The 20,174-nt window shown below is 46.3% G+C and overlaps 1 protein-coding gene, 1 long non-coding RNA gene and 1 other non-coding gene across 7 annotated transcripts in view; 1 reads left to right on the plus strand and 2 right to left on the minus strand.

The window, feature by feature from the left end:
• Window positions 1-1,004: 1,004 nt before the first annotated feature.
• On the minus strand, window positions 1,005-1,107 carry LOC123853306 (U6 spliceosomal RNA). The gene has a single exon (XR_006793088.1). It is a non-coding gene; the product is annotated as a U6 spliceosomal RNA (small nuclear RNA).
• Window positions 1,108-1,663: 556 nt separating this feature from the next.
• LOC135362597 (uncharacterized) lies at window positions 1,664-7,163 on the plus strand. Its single transcript, XR_010407497.1, has 3 exons — window positions 1,664-1,786; window positions 4,372-4,579; window positions 7,025-7,163. It is a non-coding gene; the product is annotated as an uncharacterized LOC135362597 (long non-coding RNA).
• Window positions 7,164-15,076: 7,913 nt separating this feature from the next.
• The window catches only part of TNFRSF11A (TNF receptor superfamily member 11a), a 51,489-nt gene continuing 46,391 nt past the window's right edge, over window positions 15,077-20,174 (minus strand). For 3 of the 5 annotated variants that reach the window (XM_045886597.3, XM_045886596.3, XM_045886598.3), the window contains one exon: window positions 15,079-15,622. In XM_045886597.3, coding sequence (XP_045742553.2) covers window positions 15,276-15,622 — 347 coding nt within the window. In that variant the 3' untranslated portion in view covers window positions 15,079-15,275. Of the gene's footprint in view, window positions 15,623-20,174 lie in introns of all 5 variants that reach the window. The other 2 variants (XM_064578777.1, XM_054510274.2) reach the window with 2 other exon arrangements.

The following is a 20,174-nucleotide window of genomic DNA, read 5'->3' on the forward strand; positions in this document are numbered from 1 at the left end:
TGTTCGAGCCCAGCAGCGGGGGCAAGCAAGTGACAAGGTGGCAGGAGGGGACGCGTACATGGAGTGCAGCTCAGTCCACACGCTGACACCTCTAGCAATTGGTACGCCATGTGAGCTCAGTGCTAGCACCTGAGTACTGCGGGCCCAACTCCACTCCAAAGCCCCCAAATAAAAAAGAATATACAAACATAGCTTGTGGATTCTCAGAAACTGTCTCAGAAGGGAACAGGAGAAAGGATGGAGTTTCCCATCATCCCACAGGCAGGGGCTCCCGCTGTGGTCAGGGAGCGTGAAACCTTCTCAGTTCCAGAAAATCAACTGTGGTCTTCCCAACAGGCTTTCTCAAGAACTACAATGATCCAATGTGTCCCAGGACCCTCCAAGAGGGGGACATTTGTAGCATTTCGCAAAGTTAGCTGTGCACAAATTATCTCAGGGGCTAGGGCTCCACAAAAACAAACTTTGGAAAGCTCTAAACCAGACACGTGTACATCATGGAAAATGATCTGGCCCGCGGGCGTTTTCCAGCCCAGTACAGTTCAGTGATCCTGAAAGAAGGAGATGTTTGTTACTTTCCCACTCGTGATTGTGCTCAGGTGAGCCCACCCTTAGAACCCTTCCTCCTCACTCCATCCCCCAAAGTACATGATGGGACGAAATCTTTTTGCAATGATCTAATGAGGAGGAGCAAACTGCAGAATATTGGCAACTCCATCGTGTGCCCAGAAAACATCAGTGAGGGCCAGGGTTGCAAAATTTGGCAAATAAAAATATAGGATGTTCCATTAAATCTGCATTTCAGATAAACAAGGAATGAGTTTTAATATCTGCACATCCCATGTACTATTTGGGACCTACAAATACTAAAAACATACATAGTTGTTTCTCTGAAAATTTAAGTGGGCATCTGATATTTTCCTGAGATCTCAAGGGAGGGCAGGGTTTTTGGGGTCAGACAGATCTGGCGGGACTTTGAGTTTGGCCGCTTAACTAGCAACACGAGCTAGTGAAGCAACCTCTTCATGAATGTGCATGTCATCCTTGCGCAGAGGCCATGCTCATCTTCTCTGTATCGTTCCGATTTCAGCCTATATGCTACCCAAGCGAGCCCTGAGGCAACCTCTGGGACCCTCGATTTCCCAGCTATGCGTAATTATGAGAGATAATATTTCCTTCAGAGGATGGGGGATAGAATTAAATTTGAAATGTCATAAAATAGACTCCGGCACAAATTATTAGCACATAGTAGCACCAGGTCCACTTTCTCCTCATACTGTTCTTTCATTTGGGGTTAATCAGGAGGAAACACATCATTTCGCTGGACTCCTGAAGGCTATCGGGAGCAACAAAGCCACTCTTAAGACTTGCCCTGCCAACCTTTCAACTTCTTTGGGGTTTGGGTAGTTCAGAGTCAGGACCCGACTGACAATTGCCTTCTCATCATTCCCGGGACAGCCCTTCAGACCCAAAGAAGCTCGAAGACATCTAGAAGCCTCGGTGAGACTAAACCAGTAGCCCCTTGTCTACCTAGTTATTGAAAGGTTCAACGAGATTCCACCAGAACAGTGAGCTAAAATCTTCACAGAAGCCTCCATGTTCTACAGGCCAACAGGCCAGGGAGGAGGGAGAACCCTCCTTAGATGGTTCTTCTCTGCATCTTTCCCACCACCTGTAGCAGACACATCTTCATCTTACTCTCAATTTTCCCAGCTGCTGAAGGAAAACCTCAGAATCGACGCCCCCCAAGATGGTGACTACTTCAAGCCGTATTTGGATTGACACTGGTGTATGTAATGATTTTGATTCCGGAGTTATTTCTCTAATTATGTTCCATTTGGACTAAGGCTCATTATTTAACATTTGGAGTATGCCTGGATTGACTGGAAAGAAAATCGGTTGACTTGGGAAGTGAGGGGAATTAGAGGCAAATGTGGAGCAAGTCAGTATTCTAAACTGCTTGTGTATAATTCTGGAAGTAGATAATCCATAGGTAGCATATAGAGAGCTAACTTAAGAAAAAAAAAAAAGCCATTTCCTGCAAGAAATGAGAATAGTCCAAGGTTGCCATTGTTCTAATTCTGGCTTTGGTTTTTCCCAGAGCACAGGAATCTTCACGATCTTTTCAAAACAAGGTTAAGGAAGTTGAACGCTTCCTTTGAAAGAAAATACCACCTCATTTGAATGTTTAAAAATACCCATTGAGCATAGGATCAATTGCCATCCTACCTACTGCTTGGGTATCAAGGGTGTTTGTAAAAGTTTTAGTTAAATAGTTAACAGGGAAAAAGCCATAATTTAAGGGTGCAATTACCCAGAAAAACACTTTATTTCATTATTAACTTCTTCAGATTGATCTAAAGCATAGACAGAAGCCTTGCTTTTAGGTAACAAAACAAAACCAACACTGCCTGGCATTAGCAACTACTTTTAACTGTTTCTAGAGTCAGTTTGTGGACAGTATCACATGCTAGTGAGGATGGGGAGCAACTGGATCTCTCACACACTGCCGTATTGTAAGCATATGCTCACCATGCAGCCCAGCCTGAAAACCATGTCCACGCAAGAAACTGTACGTGAAGGTTTACAGCAGCATTATTCATAATTACCCCAAGCTGGAAATAAGCCAAATGTCACTCACCTGGCGAATGGATAAACAAACTACCGTAAAGTAAATACTACTCAGGAATAAAAAGGAACAAACTACGAATGCATGCCAAAGCAAGCCTTGTGCCAAGAGAAAGAGGCCAGACTCAAATGGATACACACCATATGATTCCATTGATTGTGGCAAAGGCAAAGCTGTAGGGATGGAGAACAGAGCAGTGGTTGCCGGGGGCTGGGGTGGGGAGGAAAGGACTGACTACAAAGGATCAGGAGGGAACTTTGGCAATAACAGAAATGTTCTATGTCCCGACTGTGGTGTGGTTCAATGCATTTGTTAGAATTTATAGAACAGTAGATTTAGGAAAGGTAAATTTTAATGCATGTAAATTATACTGTCTCCATAAAACTGATTTTAAAAAGTCATTTTGTGACTTCCTAAGTATCACGCTGATGTTGAATAAGCTTTCATTAAACACCCTTGATGCAAACACGGGTGGGGCGGGTGTGTGGTCCTTTGCTCTTGGAATATCTAGCCCAGGTGGTGCACTGTAACTGCTTTCCTCTGTCTGAGCAGGAGGTAATGACAGGGCCCATGACTGACTTGTAGAGCTCTTGAAGGACAGGGCGCCTGGGTGGCTCAGTTGGTTGGGCAACTGCCTTCGGCTCAGGTCATGATCCTGGAGTCCCGGGATCGAGTCCCGCATCGGGCTCCCTGCTCAGCGAGGAGCCTGCTTCTCCCTCTGACCCTCCCCCCTCTCATGTACTCTCTCTCATTCTCGCTCTCTCAAATAAATAAATAAATCTTTAAAAAAAAAAAAAGAAGAAGGACAGTGGCCACCATCTGTCCCTTTTGGAAAAGGTCCTCTGTCCCATGGATGTCGTCTGCACATCGTCCACACCATCCATGGATGCTGGGACATAGACGTGTCAAGTAATTGCTGGGTTTATATTTGTTTGCTTGGCTTTAAAGATCTCTTAACCATGTAATGGTGGCTGTTTCATTATTCATAATAAATACGGTAATAAGCATACAGTCATCGACACAGATCTATAGGGCCCAGAAGCACACACATGGTGGGATGCAGTAATGGGAAAATGCCCAACAGCCACCACGGGGGGTTGCTCATCCTTTTGACACTGCCCATGAGTCTACACTGGCTCTGGATGCTAACAGAGGATTAACAGTATCACCCTACTCAAAGAATGGAATCTCTTTTGGGACATAGGGCCAACAGACCATATGCTTAGGATATAAGGTATCTAATGCCAAGTTTTAGGGCTCACTATTGAATTTGTGAAACTAAGTCTGACTATAATGAAAAGCTATTTTAAAAACATTTTCATGATTGACTTCCTTGGCCCGCCCCAGTTCAACTCCACGCACATCATTTCGCTACAGCTGAAAACAGAATACTTTAGAGAAAGCGAAACATACATAGACATGACCAGCTATCCACAAGATCATTACAACAGCGAGCAGGAACACAAACTTTGGGGCTTGGGTGCAAAATCCACACATTAGCTTTGTGAGCTTGTGCAAGTTTATTAACCTCTCTGACCCTATATCCTGTTGTGTAATAGAGATAATAAGAGTCACCTCATAGATTCGCTGTAGTGATTAAATGACATAACGCTCTGACATATGACATAACGTATGTACATTACTCAGCAGGTTGCTTCAGCAAATGGTGGCTATTTGCCCAAGTGTTAACTGATGTGAAGTGAGACTTTCTCTTTACTCACACTCTCTTCTTCTTCCTGTAACAGAATTGTCAGTGATTGCTACTATGGCCCCTTCCCTGCTGGCAGCCAGTAGATGTATTTATGGTGAGAATTTAAGGCCAAGAACAGAGGCTCCACTCAGTGCTGAGAGGCCCCGGGCTCGGCGCTCGGCGTCTGGCAAGGATCCTGGTGAGAGCTCCCGGCCCCTGGCGGTGCAGACAGCCCTGACATTTGAACTCTTGCGGGGCCTAAGGTTTGTTTCTTTCATTGTCAGGAATTATTTTTTTCCCCAGATTTATTGGGATATAATTGCCATACAACACTGTGTATGTTTAAGGCCTACAACATGCTGCTTTGATACACGTATAAATAGCGAAACTATTACAATAAGGTTAGTTAGCGCTTTCATGACCTCACAAATTACTGTTTTGTCTGTATGTGTGTGTGGTGAGAACGTTCAAGGTCTATTCTCTTAGCAACTTTCCAAATACTTAATATAGTATTGTTAACTGTGGTCACCAAGCTGTATGTTAAACCCCCAGAACTCATTCATCTTATAACTGAGTTTGTACCCTTTGACCAACATCTCCCCATTTTCCCCCTACCTCCCAAGCCCCCGCAACCACCATTCTAGTCCCTGTTTCTAGGAGTTTGGCTTTTTTAGATTCTGCCTATAAGTGAGATCATACAATATTAGTCTTTCTCTGACTTAGACTTAGCAAAATGCCCTCAAAGTCCATTCATGTTGTCACAAATGGCAGGATTTCCTTCTATTTTTATGGCTGCCTCATGGATCATCAGGGATTATTGCTCTATTCTTCCTTTGCGTCCTGAACCATAGCCAGCTCTGGCCTAATAAAAATGCCTATTTTAAAAAGGAAGGAAGACACAAAGAATCCTTATCTAAATAACCCTATTTTCCCCCAACTTCTCCAGAGCAGACCCTTAAACTGCAGCTGCTTCTTGTCATGGCTTCCAACTAGAAAAATATATCTTTTCTTGAGTCATTAACAATAACAGAAGTTGGAAGAGAAAAAAGTCCTACAGTGATCTCATCCTCACTGTGTTTGTATTTGTCATTGGACCTAGCAGTCTGGGGCTACACATGGGTCAGGGTGCACACATGGTCCACCCTCCTCCATCCTCTTCTGGACACACTGTCCCAGGTGGCCTCATTTTATGTTAGTGACCCTCCTTGGCCACGGCTGATTGGACTGACCCATGTAAACTATGAACAATGCTCTGATTCAGTAGTTATGTTGGGCTGACCAGAGTCTATCTCCTGGAATCTGGAACAGTCATATGTATAAACTGGATAGTTTATATACTGTACATATGCCTACACAAAGTTTATATATTACACACACGTGCACACATACATATATGGCCAGTGGGTAGTAGACACTGGGAATGAAAGGATTTGGGAGCTGAAGATTGGGGAAGAGAGTAGCCATTATATGCACCGTGCATAGCAAGGTCATGAAGAGAGACTGGGAGGAACAGGAGGGGGAAGAACAGGGGGGCAGTGTCTGGAGCTACCTCAGTCCTGCCCTTCCAACATTTGGGGGTTTGTTTTTCTCTGGTTTCTTGAGATCCCTCCCTGACTTCACCCGAGTGGGTTCCTAGTCCCTGAAACCTTTGCACAAGCCATTGAAGCAGTCAGAAATAGTTGTTGGTTTCAACTATCATCGAGCAGGGCTTTAAAAAAAAATTTTTAAAAAGATTTATTTATTTGAGAGAGCGCGCACATGCAGGGGAAGTGGGGGAGGGGCGGAGGGTGAGAGACCTCAAGCAGATTCCCTGCTGAGCGCTGAGCCAGATAGGACATGGGGGCTCAATCCCATGATCCTGAGATCACGACCGGAGCCAAAATCAAGCATTGGACACTTAACTGACTGAGCCACCCAGGTGTCCCTAAAAAACCGTTTTAAAGACAGTGCTATGGATCCATACATGCTGCCAGTGGCTGAAATGGTGAGGCAGAGTCCACACCCAGCCCTTTGTGTCTCCTTCCTAAGGGAAGATGGGGTCTGTACCTCACCATGCAATGGAAGCAGTATGCCCACTGGTGCGAGATGAACAAACAGGGTAACTTCTAGGAAAAGGCCAAATTCTAAAAGAGTGATCAGTAGAAGGTTAAACTCTAGCAAGAAGATCTCACCACAGCACCCTCTGCAGCTGGGGGACCCTGGGATGGGGGAGGGAAATGGAAGACCCAGAGGGAAGGGACAAGAACAGGGACTGAGGAAAGGAGGAGACGAGGCAGGGGAGGCTCTAAGCGTCCGGAGACAAGTATTAAGGCAGGGAGGGACAGGGGAGTCATTGAGGGAACAATAAGGAATGTGGGACCCACATGGGAGGAGGGAAAGGGGGAGGTACACCAAGTGCCTGGGGCACAAGGCAGAGAGCAGAGAATGGCTTGAGCAAGAGGAAAAGAGAGAGAAGGAGACACAGAATGAGGAACTACAGAAAAGAGGTCAGGGAAGTTAGAGAGGAATAGTGGAAGAGGCTGGGGAGGGGCAGCCAGAGGGACTCCCTGGTTCTGATGCTTTCTCCTCATCAGTGACCCCTAGTCCATGTCATGGCCTCTCCCCATCTAGACTGTCCTCATTTTCTGATTGGTTAAAAAATTTCTATTAAAAAATTTCTATTTCTATTAAAAAAATAGTTACTAATACCTTCCCTGTCTATCTGACAGGGTAGAAGTCAGGACCAGGGGAAGAACTGTGGAAGTAAACTGCAGCTAGAGAAAACAGCATGTGCAAATGCCCTGAGGCTGGAGGTGTGTGCACTGGAGAGAAGACCAGTGCCACCGGAGTGGAAGAGAGTGGCGTGAGATGATCCTGGAGGGCTGGGGGCCATGGAGTCCATGTGAAAGATTTTGGTCTTCTGGGGAGGGAGGGGTAGTTGTGGTCAAATTCAAACTGTCCTGATTCCTCTTTTTTCATCATCTGTCCGTCTCTGGCATATTCTACTTTACCACCTGCACATATAAATGTAGCCACACCTCTTTTATTTTTCCTATTAATTGCTGGAGCCCCATATGTCAAATTGCTCACCTGTGAAGTCTCCCCCTCTAGTCATCCAAGAACCCCAAGCTCTTACTCAATCCAAAGGGAACAGATTTTCCTTCCAAATACCCCTGAGAGAGGCTGAGAAAGGCTAGTGAGCTCAGCTGTGCATCGTCACAGTCTCTGGTCACTGTCCAACACTGTCCCACTCATACAGATACTGTGGACTGCCGAGGGGAGGGAAGGCTCCAGGGTTAAAATCACATTTACCTTGCTCACGCACAGCCTTAGTCTCTAGAGTGGAGTCAGAGGTGCTGGGCCCCAGGTGCACCCACCTGTCCAGCCCAACCCTTCACCACCAGTGCAAGAGCCCCTTGGGAGCCCTTGGTGTCCTTCCTGCTGGAGGACCTCACTAGGATGCTCCTGATCCTTCAAGAAGCTCCCTAGTGTTGACCCTCTCAGGAAGCTGCTCTGTCCCCCAGCACTAGCTCTGCAGACCAAGGGGCAGGTGTGGAGGCATTTTTGTCAGGAGACAACAGCTCCCTTACCCTCCAGGCCAACAGGACACTACCTGGCCCTACATTCAGGTGACCGACAGCCTTTCCCGAGGCCACCTGCTCTCTCCATTTCCACACACAGAAGATAAGAGTTTGTCTTTACTTTTTTTCCTCCTTACACAGTCACTCATTATTACAATATTATGAATATAAAAATAATGAAATCAGAAAATATCAATAGAAAAATATTCCATATTTCCTCAACCAATAACAAACATTTATGTCAGCATGTTTATCACAAACTCACAGTTTCCATGGTTGAACGTGCTCCCTAGAAGTGTGCCTGCTTCATTCCAGAAAGCCTTATAGGATGTGACAGTCCACTGAGTAAGTGGTGGCTCTCGGCCCTGACACTGGGAGTCCCACTGTGAAAAGAGTTTTTATTGTGGAAAACATTTACTCTGAATAAATATTACTGGTATACATCTCCCGAAACTTAATTTTTCTAGAAAATAAAAAATCGTGGACTGCAGATTAACGCCACAATGAGATACTATAGGTCTAGCAGAATGGCTAAAATTAAAACAAATAACTGACAATACCAAGTGCTGATGAGAGCATGGAACAACTGGACTCTCATTCATTGCTGACCTGAGTGCAAAATGGCACAGCCACTTAAGAGAAATGATTTTGCAATTCCATATATATATATTTACCCTATGACCCCACAATCCCACTCCTAGGAGAAATGAAAACACATGTCCACACAAGTTTTTATAGCAGCTTTATTTGTAATCGCCCCAAATTGGAAGGAATCCAAAGGTTGGTGAACAGATAAACTGTGGTACATCCTTACCACGGAATACTATGCAGCCATCAAAAGGAGCCAACTACTGAAGCACCCAACAACTCAGATGCAGCCCATGGGCATTATGCTGGAAGAAGCCAAACTCAAATGGATTCTATTCATACGACATTCCAGAAAAGGCAACACTATAAGGACAGAGAACAGATAGTGGTTGCCCAGGGGTGGGGGTAAAACAAAGAGGATTGATTACAAAGGGAAACAGGAAATCTTAGGGTGCTGAAAATAGTCTCTATCTTGATTGTGGTGGTTACACAACCATAAATTTTTGTCAAAAACTTATACTAAAACTGTATACCTAGAAAGTGTAATGGAGCAAATAGAAGAGTCGCTGCTGAGGGGAGGGGAGGCTCCAGGGTTAAAATCTCCCCTAAAAAGGGGAGAATCTTACTGGATATAAATCACAAACTCAATAAACCTGATAGGAAAAATTATGTTTGTTTTCCCACTGAGAAAAAGCTCTTTTAAGAACCTTAAATATGTTTTTTTTTTTCATGCTTCCTTTGTCATTGGAATAGGCGATGAAAGCCACTAAGCTGAATTTGCTTTTCCACTTGAGGGTAAGATGTTTTACTGCCTCTGCCTAAATTAAGACAACTCGTCAGAGTCTCATCACAAGAAGGTAGTTTTCTCATGACTTCATAGTCCACATAGCCTTGTTTTTAGGGCTACACCTGCCCATAAGAAATCAACGGCCTAAGTCACAGGGAAGGGCTCCAGTCCACTCCCAACCCTGAAGGGGCTTGGACCTATAATGCCACCTCTTCCAAGCTGGTGGCCAATTTATTATGCTTCCCAAACTAGGAGAAAAAGAAACAGCCTTTCAACCTGCACACCCCGGTATCCCTCACTCTCCCCAAATATCAGAGGCCAGGACAGAAAGGCCCCCCAGTGCCCATTTTGATTGTACTGGCCAGTGAAGGCGGTATACTGGGGGGCTACACAGCATTAGCCCCCTTCCCTCCATGTGACATCAGGAGATGACAACTTTGGGTCAGCTACCGCAGTCTTGTGAATTTACAATGGAAAAGGCGCACCTCTTGGACCTAGTTTCAAAGAGTGGGAAGGTGTCTGAGGTGGGCAGCAGGGTTAGTTAATAGTTGTGTGGCCCGACTCAGGAAGTGGACACGACGTCTGAGGCCACCACTGTGTCCAGGAATGGACAGCTGTGAGAGACAGGGGGAGGGTGACGTGTAACAGATGGTCTCTCCCACTAACATCTTCCAGGAGATCTGCTGGTGCACGGTTGTCTCTCATCCCATCCCATCCTCACCCCAACCCTATAAACTAATAGGGTTATCTTCAATTTACACATGTGGGAAGTAGAGCTAAGGAGGGTGGCTGCTCGAGGGAAGTCAGGAAGCAGCAGGGCTGGCTCTTGACTCCGGGTCTGCCTGCGACTCTTCTATTTGCTCCATTACACGGGGGAACAGGGGAACGTCTCCAGTGCCTTGCAGTAGAAGGAAGATACTGGAAACGTCCTGGAATTTGTCATTTTAACTTTTATGCTATTGGCAATCTTATTCTTAAATGAAGATTTTTGGGGGGAAAGTGTTCCTGCATGTCAGTTTTACTAGGGGGAATGGAGGAAAGAGATGCAAACTAAGCAGGGGTTTCAACCTCACCCTGGGGTCAAGGTAACTGTGCAGTAACGAGGTGGACAGACCTAGAGAGAGAGTCAGGCTCACAAGAGCATGAGAAGCCAGGGTGAAGGGAATCATCGAAGGTCACAATCAGAGGTCACTTAGGTGTCCCTCCCCACTTGGAAATGTATTCTGTGCTCCCCTTGTTCAGACCTTTGGGGACACTGAGTTGTTTTCCTAAGGGAGGCAGTTCCTTAGTGGGGGCATCCATGGGGGTGTCGGGCCAGGGTCTCCAGCATCTGTGGCCCCCTGCCCCTCTGGGCTTGGCTTCAGTGATTCCACCCGACATGCTGTGCCTGCTGCTGGCCCCACCAGTACCCGATTTTGGGTCCCCACCTCTTTTTGGCAAGGCATTGTTGCAAGGCAGTCTGTTCACAGGCCAGCACAGCCCCTCCTTGGCGGCAGTCGGGGGGGTAAGGGTGGGGGCGGGGGTGGGGGCGGCATGCTGTGGCAGGAATTCCACATAATCTCTGTTCCCAGAAGCTCCTCTGGTGCCCTATTGCAGAGCAATGTCCAAGGTCTTCCCTAACTCTCTAGGATGTCCCCAGATGCCTTAGGACTCTAGCTAGCTTCACCTCCTTTCTCAGGGATGCTCAGGGCCCAAGCATAAATAAAAATGATGACTCACCAACTGAACGTTTAGGCCTTTGAATGCTTATTCCCTCCCCTTAAAGGGGGCTATGCAACTGGTGCCAGAGCACCCCAGAGCTCCCCAGAGCAGATGGCCAAGGGGAGCCATGTACCCTTGGAGACTGTCAAAGAGCAAATGTTTCAAAATGACACCTCTTCCACCAGAGACAGAACCTTTGCTCAAACTCACTCTTTTGCCCAGTACCGATCATAAATAGTTTGTTGAGTCAGCACAAAGAGTGAACGTGACATCTTTTATCTGTTTATATAACAGGTTCCTCTACCCAAGTGTCTCATCAGTTTTCTTGACTTTACAAATAGTCGCTTTTCAATGACCTGTGCCAATGGAATGCACTAGGACAGTCGATCCAGGCCCCCAACCATGGATATTTGGCTTTGGAAGGAATTTCAATACTTAAATATGGATGTGGGTGTCCCTCTGTAGGAATGTGATCACCAGTGATGGAAGCACTCCTTAGGGGCTAGGAACATCCATCCCTCTCCTGCTCCCAGATGAGCTCTGGGAGCGTTTTATTCCGCACCATTTTATTCTGAACAATACCCCAATGGTAGACAGATGGTAAAAGGGAATCATTCTTCCCCTCCCTGCATCCATCCCTCTTCCTCTCTCACACTGCAGCTCTTCCCACTTAGAGCAGGGGGTCTGTCTCCCCCAACTCTTGAACCTGGGCTGCCCCTGTGTCTTGCTTTGGCCAACAGAGTGTGGCAGAAGTCACAGCATACCAGTTTGAGCGTTGGCCTCAAAAAGCCTGGCACGCTTGCTCTCTCAGAAACCTGCCACCACCAGAGAGCAAGGCCAGACTAGCTTGCTGAAAGGATGAGGGAGCACATGGGGAGTGTTTAGTCTGGCCCCACTAACCCCAGCCAGCAAGCCAGCCAGCCAGCCTGCACATGGGTAAGCAAGTCTTACCAGGCTCACCCAGGCCTGAAGAACCAGCCAAGCTGAGCCAACCCACAGAATAAAGGGTGGTTGCTTTAAGCCACTATGTTTGGGGGTGCTTGTTACATAGCAGGAACCCCTTCCTCTCGCCACAGGAAGGTTCGAGTACATCACATTCAAACTGCTCTTTGCACTTACAGGTAGAGAGAGAAATGAATTCTTCCTTCTTCTGGTAGTGGAGCTAAATGTGGGCAGGAGACCCTAGACTCCATTTCCCTTTCAACTCTTTCACTGCACAGCCAACCTGTATTTTAAAGAATTTTCTTATGAGATCAACAGCAGATACATCGTCAAAGCAAAGCATTTTCTGTCTCAACTCTGTTGTTGAGGGTTCCACTGATAAGAAATAACCTAACCAACATTTCAGACCACAGAGATCAGGAATAAGTCACATCAATTATTTTACAAAGAGCCCTGTTCAAGCAAGCCATGAAAAAAAAAAACTTTTATGGTGAACTCTAAGTTTAATAATCTCTTTAGCACATTCCCCCCAAATTTTTCATTATTGTCTTCATTTTATTCTGTTTACATCTGTCATATATGTCTCTGTAATACATAGACACAGACCTCTATTTGCCATACATTTCTACCACTTAACTGTCTTTGGATCAATATCGAATGTAGGGATCAGGGTGGGAAAGAATACCACCTTTTTCTGAAAGTAGATTCTTATGTATTTATTTAGCACCTTTTATTGAAGGAGCTCAAGATACTTAAACATTCACTGTAACATCCTTTTGTTTTCTCTGGGTAAGTGTCAAAAATGATCACTAGTGCTTTTTTATAGAAAGAAATATGAAAGCACAGAAAGGTGAAAGGAGTATCATGAGATGATGATAGTCATGGTAGAGACTCAGGTCTTTAGCTTTAGCATTCTATTCTGTGAACCACATTTTGTCTGTTTAATACACTCCATATCAAAAGGTATAGTGGTTTCTTCCATTTTTATGACATCTCTCTTTGGATGGATGTTAACTAAATGGGCAGAACAGACAGTAAATTCCCACAAACTAATCATCCCGGCAGTGCAGTTACTTCCTGCAGCTTTTTATGTAAGCTAAGAAGTCCCATAAATTATAGAGCCACCCTCTGCTTCTCCATTAAAAATTATAATCGAGGGGCACCTGGGCGGCTCAGTCGGTTAAGCATCTGACTCTTGATTTCGGCTCGGGTCATGATCTCAGGGTGGTGAGATGGGGCCCTGCGTCGGGCTCTGCACTGGGTGTGGAGCCTGCTTAAGATTCTCTTTCCCTCTCCCTCTACCCCCCTCCACCCCTCCAATCATGCTCTCTCTCTCTCAAAAAAAAAAGTCATAATTGACTGCTACTATTCCAGCACTTCCAAGAGATCTGCAACCAGTAAGGAGAAACCAGTAACCAATGGTCATTCCTTCAGCTGGGCACCTGTGGCCATTTAAATCTGGACACTGACCACTATTAGCACTCTTAAAACCTACCAGATTCACAAAATTAATTTTAATGTGCTTAGGTATTTTAACTTTTCTTTGGTATATGAGAACAAATACTCACTGACCACAACAGATGGAAGAACCCAGGTATTTCCTTTCAATCTGACTCATGCTGTGTGTTTCCTCACAAGCAGGCTGATCTAAGAGAAAAGTATCTCTGTGATAAGTTTTCTTAAATTCACAATATGAGGATTTGGTTTTTAAATAAGATGCTTTGGAAAATAGCAGAAATGTTTTCCATTTCTACAAGGCTAAATTACAGATGCACAATTATTTAGGAAGAAAATAGGGTCTATTGCCTAAACACACTTACGCACTTCTTATCTAGAAAAAGAAAACACAAATTAACATTTCAGTTTTATCCCTTCTTTCCTTTTTTTTTTTTTTAAGATTTTATTTATTACTTATTTGAAAGAGAGAGCAGGAGGAGGGGCAGAGGGAATTTCAAGCAGAGTCAGAGACCCTGAGTTCATGACCTGAGTGGGAACCAAGAGTGGGATGCTTAACTGACTGAGCCACCCAGGTGCCCCATCCCTGCTTTCTTGAATTTCCCTGGCAGCTGCTTTTCACCCTGTACTCGGGCTATCCTGTGTCCTATTCATTTCTCACGTATCTTTGAGAGAGACATTAAGAATAAGAATGCCAAGCTGCAGCAACTTGGATTTTAGAGATTTAGTTACCAAAGTACCTGATTGCCTCTGCTGGAATGAGTAAATACATTCACCTCAGGGGTGAGCCATTTTTGGGGTGAGGGAAAGAAGGACACATTACAGCTTAGTTCTGCCTGCGGATTGACAGAAACTTAAAAACATTCAGGGGAAAAGTAGGGTATCCCTTTTTCCTTCCTTTAAAAAAAAACACGAGAACACAGGAAATTTTTCAAAAACGAAAATCCTCTCCATTTGCTCCTGAGCCTCCCTTTAGGCTTCACAGTCCTGGCCTTTTCACCGAAAGTGCTTAGTACAGACCTCCCTGCCTACCCCCCACCCCCAAAAAAAACCCATCACCAAAACACAGGCAACCTACTTTCAAGAAGGGGTGCAAAAGAAAATATATAAAGAAGACCAGCACCCTTAGGAGAATTTTCAAGAAAATCCTTACAGAGTAAAAACAAAAGGGGGGAAGAGTATTAAGAAAATGTTATGGAAATGAAATACAAATATAAGGGGAAAAAACGGACCCAAAGAGAACAGAACAATCATTAAAACAGATGCCATAAAGAGACAAACTACTGATGAAATGATAATGGGGAATAGGAGGGGACGGAGGAAAACCCTAAGAGGAGGTAAAAAGTGGAGCGACGTGTACCTGTGTCATCAGTTGATACGTGACTGTGGGTATCAGTAAATGGTCATAACAACTGCAGGTTTTTAAAAAGTGCCCGATTCTACAAAGAGCAAGGTGCGCGCTGAATGTCGGGTCATTGACGCGGAGGTACCGAAAGGGAGGGCCCTCAGGGAGCGGATCGGGCCACCGCCCCGCCCAGGCGCAGGTGCGCGCCGTCCCCAGGCCCCGCCCAGGCGCCGGTGCCAGCCCCACCCCCGGCCCCGCCCAGGCGCAGGTGCGCGCCGTCCCCAGGCCCCGCCCAGGCGCCGGTGCCAGCCCCACCCCCGGCCCCGCCCAGGCGCAGGTGCGCGCCGTCCCCAGGCCCCGCCCAGGCGCAGGTGCGCGCCGTCCCCAGGCCCCGCCCAGGCGCCGGTGCCAGCCCCACCCCCGGCCCCGCCCAGGCGCAGGTGCCCCTGGCTCCCGGGTGGGGTAGAGACGCGGCCCCTGCGGAGCCCGCGGAGGCCGGGCTGGAGACGCAGAGACCGGAGCCCGCCCGCGGGCAGGGCGGCTCCGAGGGGCGCCGAGAGCCGCTGCGGGTCCCCGGCCGCTCAGCGCCGTGCCCCTGTCGCGCCGGCCTCGGCCTCCCCCTGCTCCTGCACCGGCCGCGACGCCTTGTCGGGCCCGGGGGCGCCGCGCTCCTGCAGCCCCCCGCCCGCGCGCGCGTCCAGGCCGGCGCACGGGTCCGGGAAGCGCGGCGCGAGGCCGGCGAACGAGTCGCAGCGCGGCGGGCTCTCCTCCTGCACCGGGCGGCCCACCGGCTCCCCCGCGCCGCTGCCCGGCCCTGCCGGGCCCTCCTGGGAGTTCTGGCTGACGTAGACCACGATGATGTCGCCCTTGAAGTTCATCACCTGCCCGCTGGAAATAAACGTGGAGTTACTGTTTCCAGTCACATTTCCTACAAGGGGAGAGGAAGAGAGAACACGCAGAAGGTGAGTCATCAAGTCTTGATGAGAACTTGGTCTTGTGAGAGGGAAGTTTCCCAAGGAAACAGGCTGTTCTAGCAGCGGAACACTCCCTTGGGGCGCCTGGGGGGCTCAGTCCTTAAGCGTCTGCCTTCGGCTCAGGTCATGGTCCCAGGGTCCTGGGATCGAGCCCCGCATCGAGCCCCCGCATCGAGCCCCGCATCGAGCCCCGCATCGAGCCCCTCATCGAGCCCCGCATCGGGCTCTCCCGCCTCTACTCCCCCTGCCTGTGCTCCTCTCTCACTGTGTCTCTCTCTGTCAAATAAATAAATAAAATCTTTAAAATAAATAAATAAAGTGCATCGGACACTCCCACTGGTTCCTTCATTTGTCAGCTCACCAGGACCGACTGAGGCAGAGGAAGGAGGGAGAGAGAAGGCAAAAGAGAAGCAAGACTACGGGCCATGCTCCAGTTTTGTCGTCTGCCACATGGGACTCAGGATACCGGCAGGAGAGCACACCAGGTGTTAGACTGTAACAGGTGCAGCCGTTACCTGGGAAAGGGTGTGCGTGCGGGAGATGCACCGGCCGCAAACAGCCAGTGGCCTGGCTGTGGCCAAGTGCATCAGTAAGGGAATGCACCGCTGGAGGGAAGGTCGTTGCCTGATAAGACCCTGGAGCCCACCAGCCCAGCCTCCCCGGTGACCAGATTGTCACACCTTTGTACTTCCACAGAGGTCCCTAATAGTTCAGCCCTTGGAGGGCCATGGGTCCACCCAGGCTCAGTATTTAGCAGAGGTTAAATCAATTTCCTTAACACCTTTAACTCCTGGAACAAAAGAGATTCATAAGACTAAAATGGAAAAAAGAAATCCTATAAATCACTTTCCTTCTGAACCCTGAGAGGTGATTGGTCCCTAGGGGGTCTACCATCACTTCTTTGTGGGTGACTAGATTTGACCAGTCTTGAATTGATGAGCCTTTGGGGAAACAAATAGAAAGTTCAACAAGTGTTAGGAAACTTGCTATTCTTATTACTCTTCTATTTTAAAAATTGATAACTCTAGAAATGACCCAGGTGAAAATAAATGCCATAAACCAAGCAGATGCAGAAATGTCCCAACACTCAGTATCAGAAACAGAATCTTTCATACTGAGAAGAGATGAACATCAAAATAGCTCCTCACTGTTAACTTCCTCATTTTTTCTTATCTACTGTGACTCAGCTTTAATAATTTATACAACTTTTCTATCACCACTCCACAAGAAGAGATTTTCCCCAAGTTTGGAAAGCATGTTTTGGATGGTCTGACTAAAATACCAACAGCCTACAGGAAATCCCATTGGGGAGCCTTCCCTCCACCCACAAAGTACCTTCAGAGAAGCTGAGATGGAGGCCCAGTGACCCAGGAAACTATAAGGATTTCAAATGAAAACAGATTTCAAGTGTGAGCAACAAATCAAAAAGATTTATGACTCATGCTATTTCTCTCATAGGCAGTTGTATGGGGTATATTTCAAGATGGTGGTGGGGATTTATTTGCCTAATGACCCCCCACCCAAGCAACAAGGGGGAGGCCAGCTAGTGTTTCCATTCACCAGCTACCTGGATCACTCCATGTCCTCTGAAATATACCAACAGGTGCTCCTAACATACGGTGTACTCTATGCTAGGAGTCTACTTTCTAGTATGTCTATGCCTTTCTTCTCCCACCAGTTACCGAGTTAGTTCTCAGTTCTGTTTTTACCAGTTGAACTCATTAGGAAATCTAATTAACTATATATTTTGTAAAGTGGTGAAATGTAAGTGTGATAAAAAAGGGGAACTGTTTCTGTAAAAACTCAAGTGAATGCAAGACCCAAATAAAAGTGAGTCACACTCAACGCAAAAGACAACATCCACAAACGGCTGAACTAGTAGGTAAGGAGACATGGGCAAGAGAACTGTTGAAAAAAGATACAAAACAAAACACATGAAAAGGGCAGAAGGATCCTGGGCTCAAATTTGCTTTGTAAATGTCTACAATTTCTCATGCCACACTAAAGACAGAGAGAGTGGAAATTAAGATCACGAGGTTAATGTAAAAAAAAAAAAAAACTATCATCAGCCAACACATATGGCCCTTTACTAAAAATAATCCTTGTGAATGTTATGTGTTTTAAGTTTAAAAAGATGCCCAAGATATGGACTTGTAAATGACGGCTCCAAGTAACTCAGCAACTACTGACCCAGCGCTGGTACCGGGGCCTCTCCTGTGGTGGCAGCAGGAGTGAGACCGTGGCACGGAAGTCCTCCCAGTCGAGAGATCACTAGTTAACAGAAGTCAAAGTGAGAGGGGCGCCTGGGTGGCTCAGTCGTTAAGCGTCTGCGTTCGGCTCAGGTCATGATCCCAGGGTCCTGGGATGGAGCCCCGCATCGGGCTCCCTGCTCGGCAGGAAGCCTGCTTCTCCCTCTCCCACTCCCCCTGCTTGTGTTCCCTCTCTCGCTGTCGCTCTCTCTGTCATATAAATAAATAAATTCTAAAAAAAAAAAAAGTGAGAAATTAACAACAGTATGAAGATACCACCAACATTCTATTCTAATTTAAATATACCATGTTTGTTTACTAAAAGCAATTTAAAAAGCTGTTTAAAAGTATGATTTTCTCGGTCTATTATTACAACATCAGTGACTGCTGGTTCTGTTGGTCTCAGTAGAATAATGGAGCGCTAACAGAGGGCATCACTAGCCCCTGTGGGATTGACTTATGGCTTTGAATTTAATCTCCCATCTTCTTCGTCCTCTTCATACGGAGATTTATCTACTGATGTCATGGTATATACGACTTCTCCCTCATTTTAAATTTTATTTCCCAACAAATCATCCTCATGAATCCACACGCTGTTGTTTACCTTCTTCCTGGTCAGAATCTTCAGTTTGTCTGAGCTCAAGTCAAAGCCCATTTTTTCTTATCATCTTGCACATCAAGATCTTGTTTAATTATTCACATTAAGAATTTCATCCCATGCCAATTTACCTCGGGGCAAACAATATCTTTGATATATCCCATAGGATCTATATTCTTTTTTTCCATCTAAAATGGAACTCAAATCCTTTTGCCTAAGATATATTTAGACATTTCAGGATCCTCTGACTCAGACTGGATCAAGAATATTATTCTTTTGGGGGTGGGGGAGGGACAGAATGGGGGGTGGACAAGAACAAGGCCTTTAATTTCCTGATAATTAGGATGTAAAGAAAAGGTATCTAGAAGAGTAAGATTCTAAAGCAATTTTATTCTTCACATTTTCTTTTTTTTTTTTTACTCAAGGTACAATTAATGACAAAAACCACCTTCGACCAAGTCCAAGCCCATTCCGCACTGCCGACTTTTATGAGAGTAGTAAACTGGTACAGACTAGAACTTCCTTAAAAAGCTCTACTGATCTGCCAACGACAGTAAGTGGCTACGGAGCTGTCTTCATGGGCACATGACCTGTGCGGTTAATGGTGCCCGACCCTCAGAAGGCCATGCTTGATTAAATGCTCTGCTGTTATCATCTTGGATTTCTTATTAATTTTTGCACATGGACACCTCGTGTTTTCATTTTTCCCTGGGCTCTGGAAATGATGTAGTGGGTCCTGAGCAGCAGGCAGCTCTTAGGAGTATTGCTCTGGGTTCTTCCCCCACACCAATGCTTTAATTCAGTGTCACTCTTTTTGGAGGTAACCTCTTATAAGTTGGATATCCTTCAGTATCGCAGAAGTGTTTGTGAATCTGATTTTCTGTACTGATAAAGAACTTGATGTTTGGGAGGACACTGAGTCCCAGAGGCTACTATGGTGCCACTACAACAGGGATCCTATGACATGTTTCCCGATGTTCAGAGCCACCTGTCATTTGTTGTGAAATGTTCGACACCAGCTTTCTGGTGTAGCACTGAGGCTCGTCCCTTTAAGAAAGTCTAGTGATGGTATCGATGGTACCTTTGATGCTCTGCCTATGTCTAGAGTCTTGGTTTCTTTAAAGTGCAATGAGAACCAAGCCACCTGCCAAGCAGTCTAAGTGCAGAATCCTTCTAGAGTTGTCTTCCCTCAACGTTCATAGTTGTCTCATCCACCTCAGCTTCAACAGCAAAAAGATTTTAGCAACTCATTCTTTGAATAGTCCCAAAGCACTGAACGGTTTTCACAGAAATAGTTCCCATGCTTTTCAAACTCACTTCTTTTTACCAGCTCACCAGTTTTAATAGGATCAACTCACAGTCCCGGGACAGGGAACACCCATGGATTTAGTACGCACAGCCATTCACCAAGTGGGAGCAGAAGGGCCTGGGTGTTCTGGAGGGATCCATTAGGTGTGAGTAATCAGTGTACTGTGGGCTTACTCTACAGAGGGAGGGAAGAATGTGTGCTAATCTATGTTTAGGTGTACACGGTTAAGAGAGCACCCATTATAGTAACAATAGTAATGGAAACAACGCCCCCAGTACAGAATTTATTGAGTGCTCCCTCCACGCCGGGCTGGGTGCATTGCAAACACCAGCTCGCAGCTACTTTGCATG

Source organism: Mirounga angustirostris, unplaced genomic scaffold, assembly GCF_029215605.1.
Source record: "Mirounga angustirostris isolate CCGP_5_RB_7025 unplaced genomic scaffold, mMirAng1.0.hap1 SCAF_14, whole genome shotgun sequence".
NCBI classification, from domain to species: Eukaryota; Metazoa; Chordata; class Mammalia; order Carnivora; family Phocidae; genus Mirounga; species Mirounga angustirostris.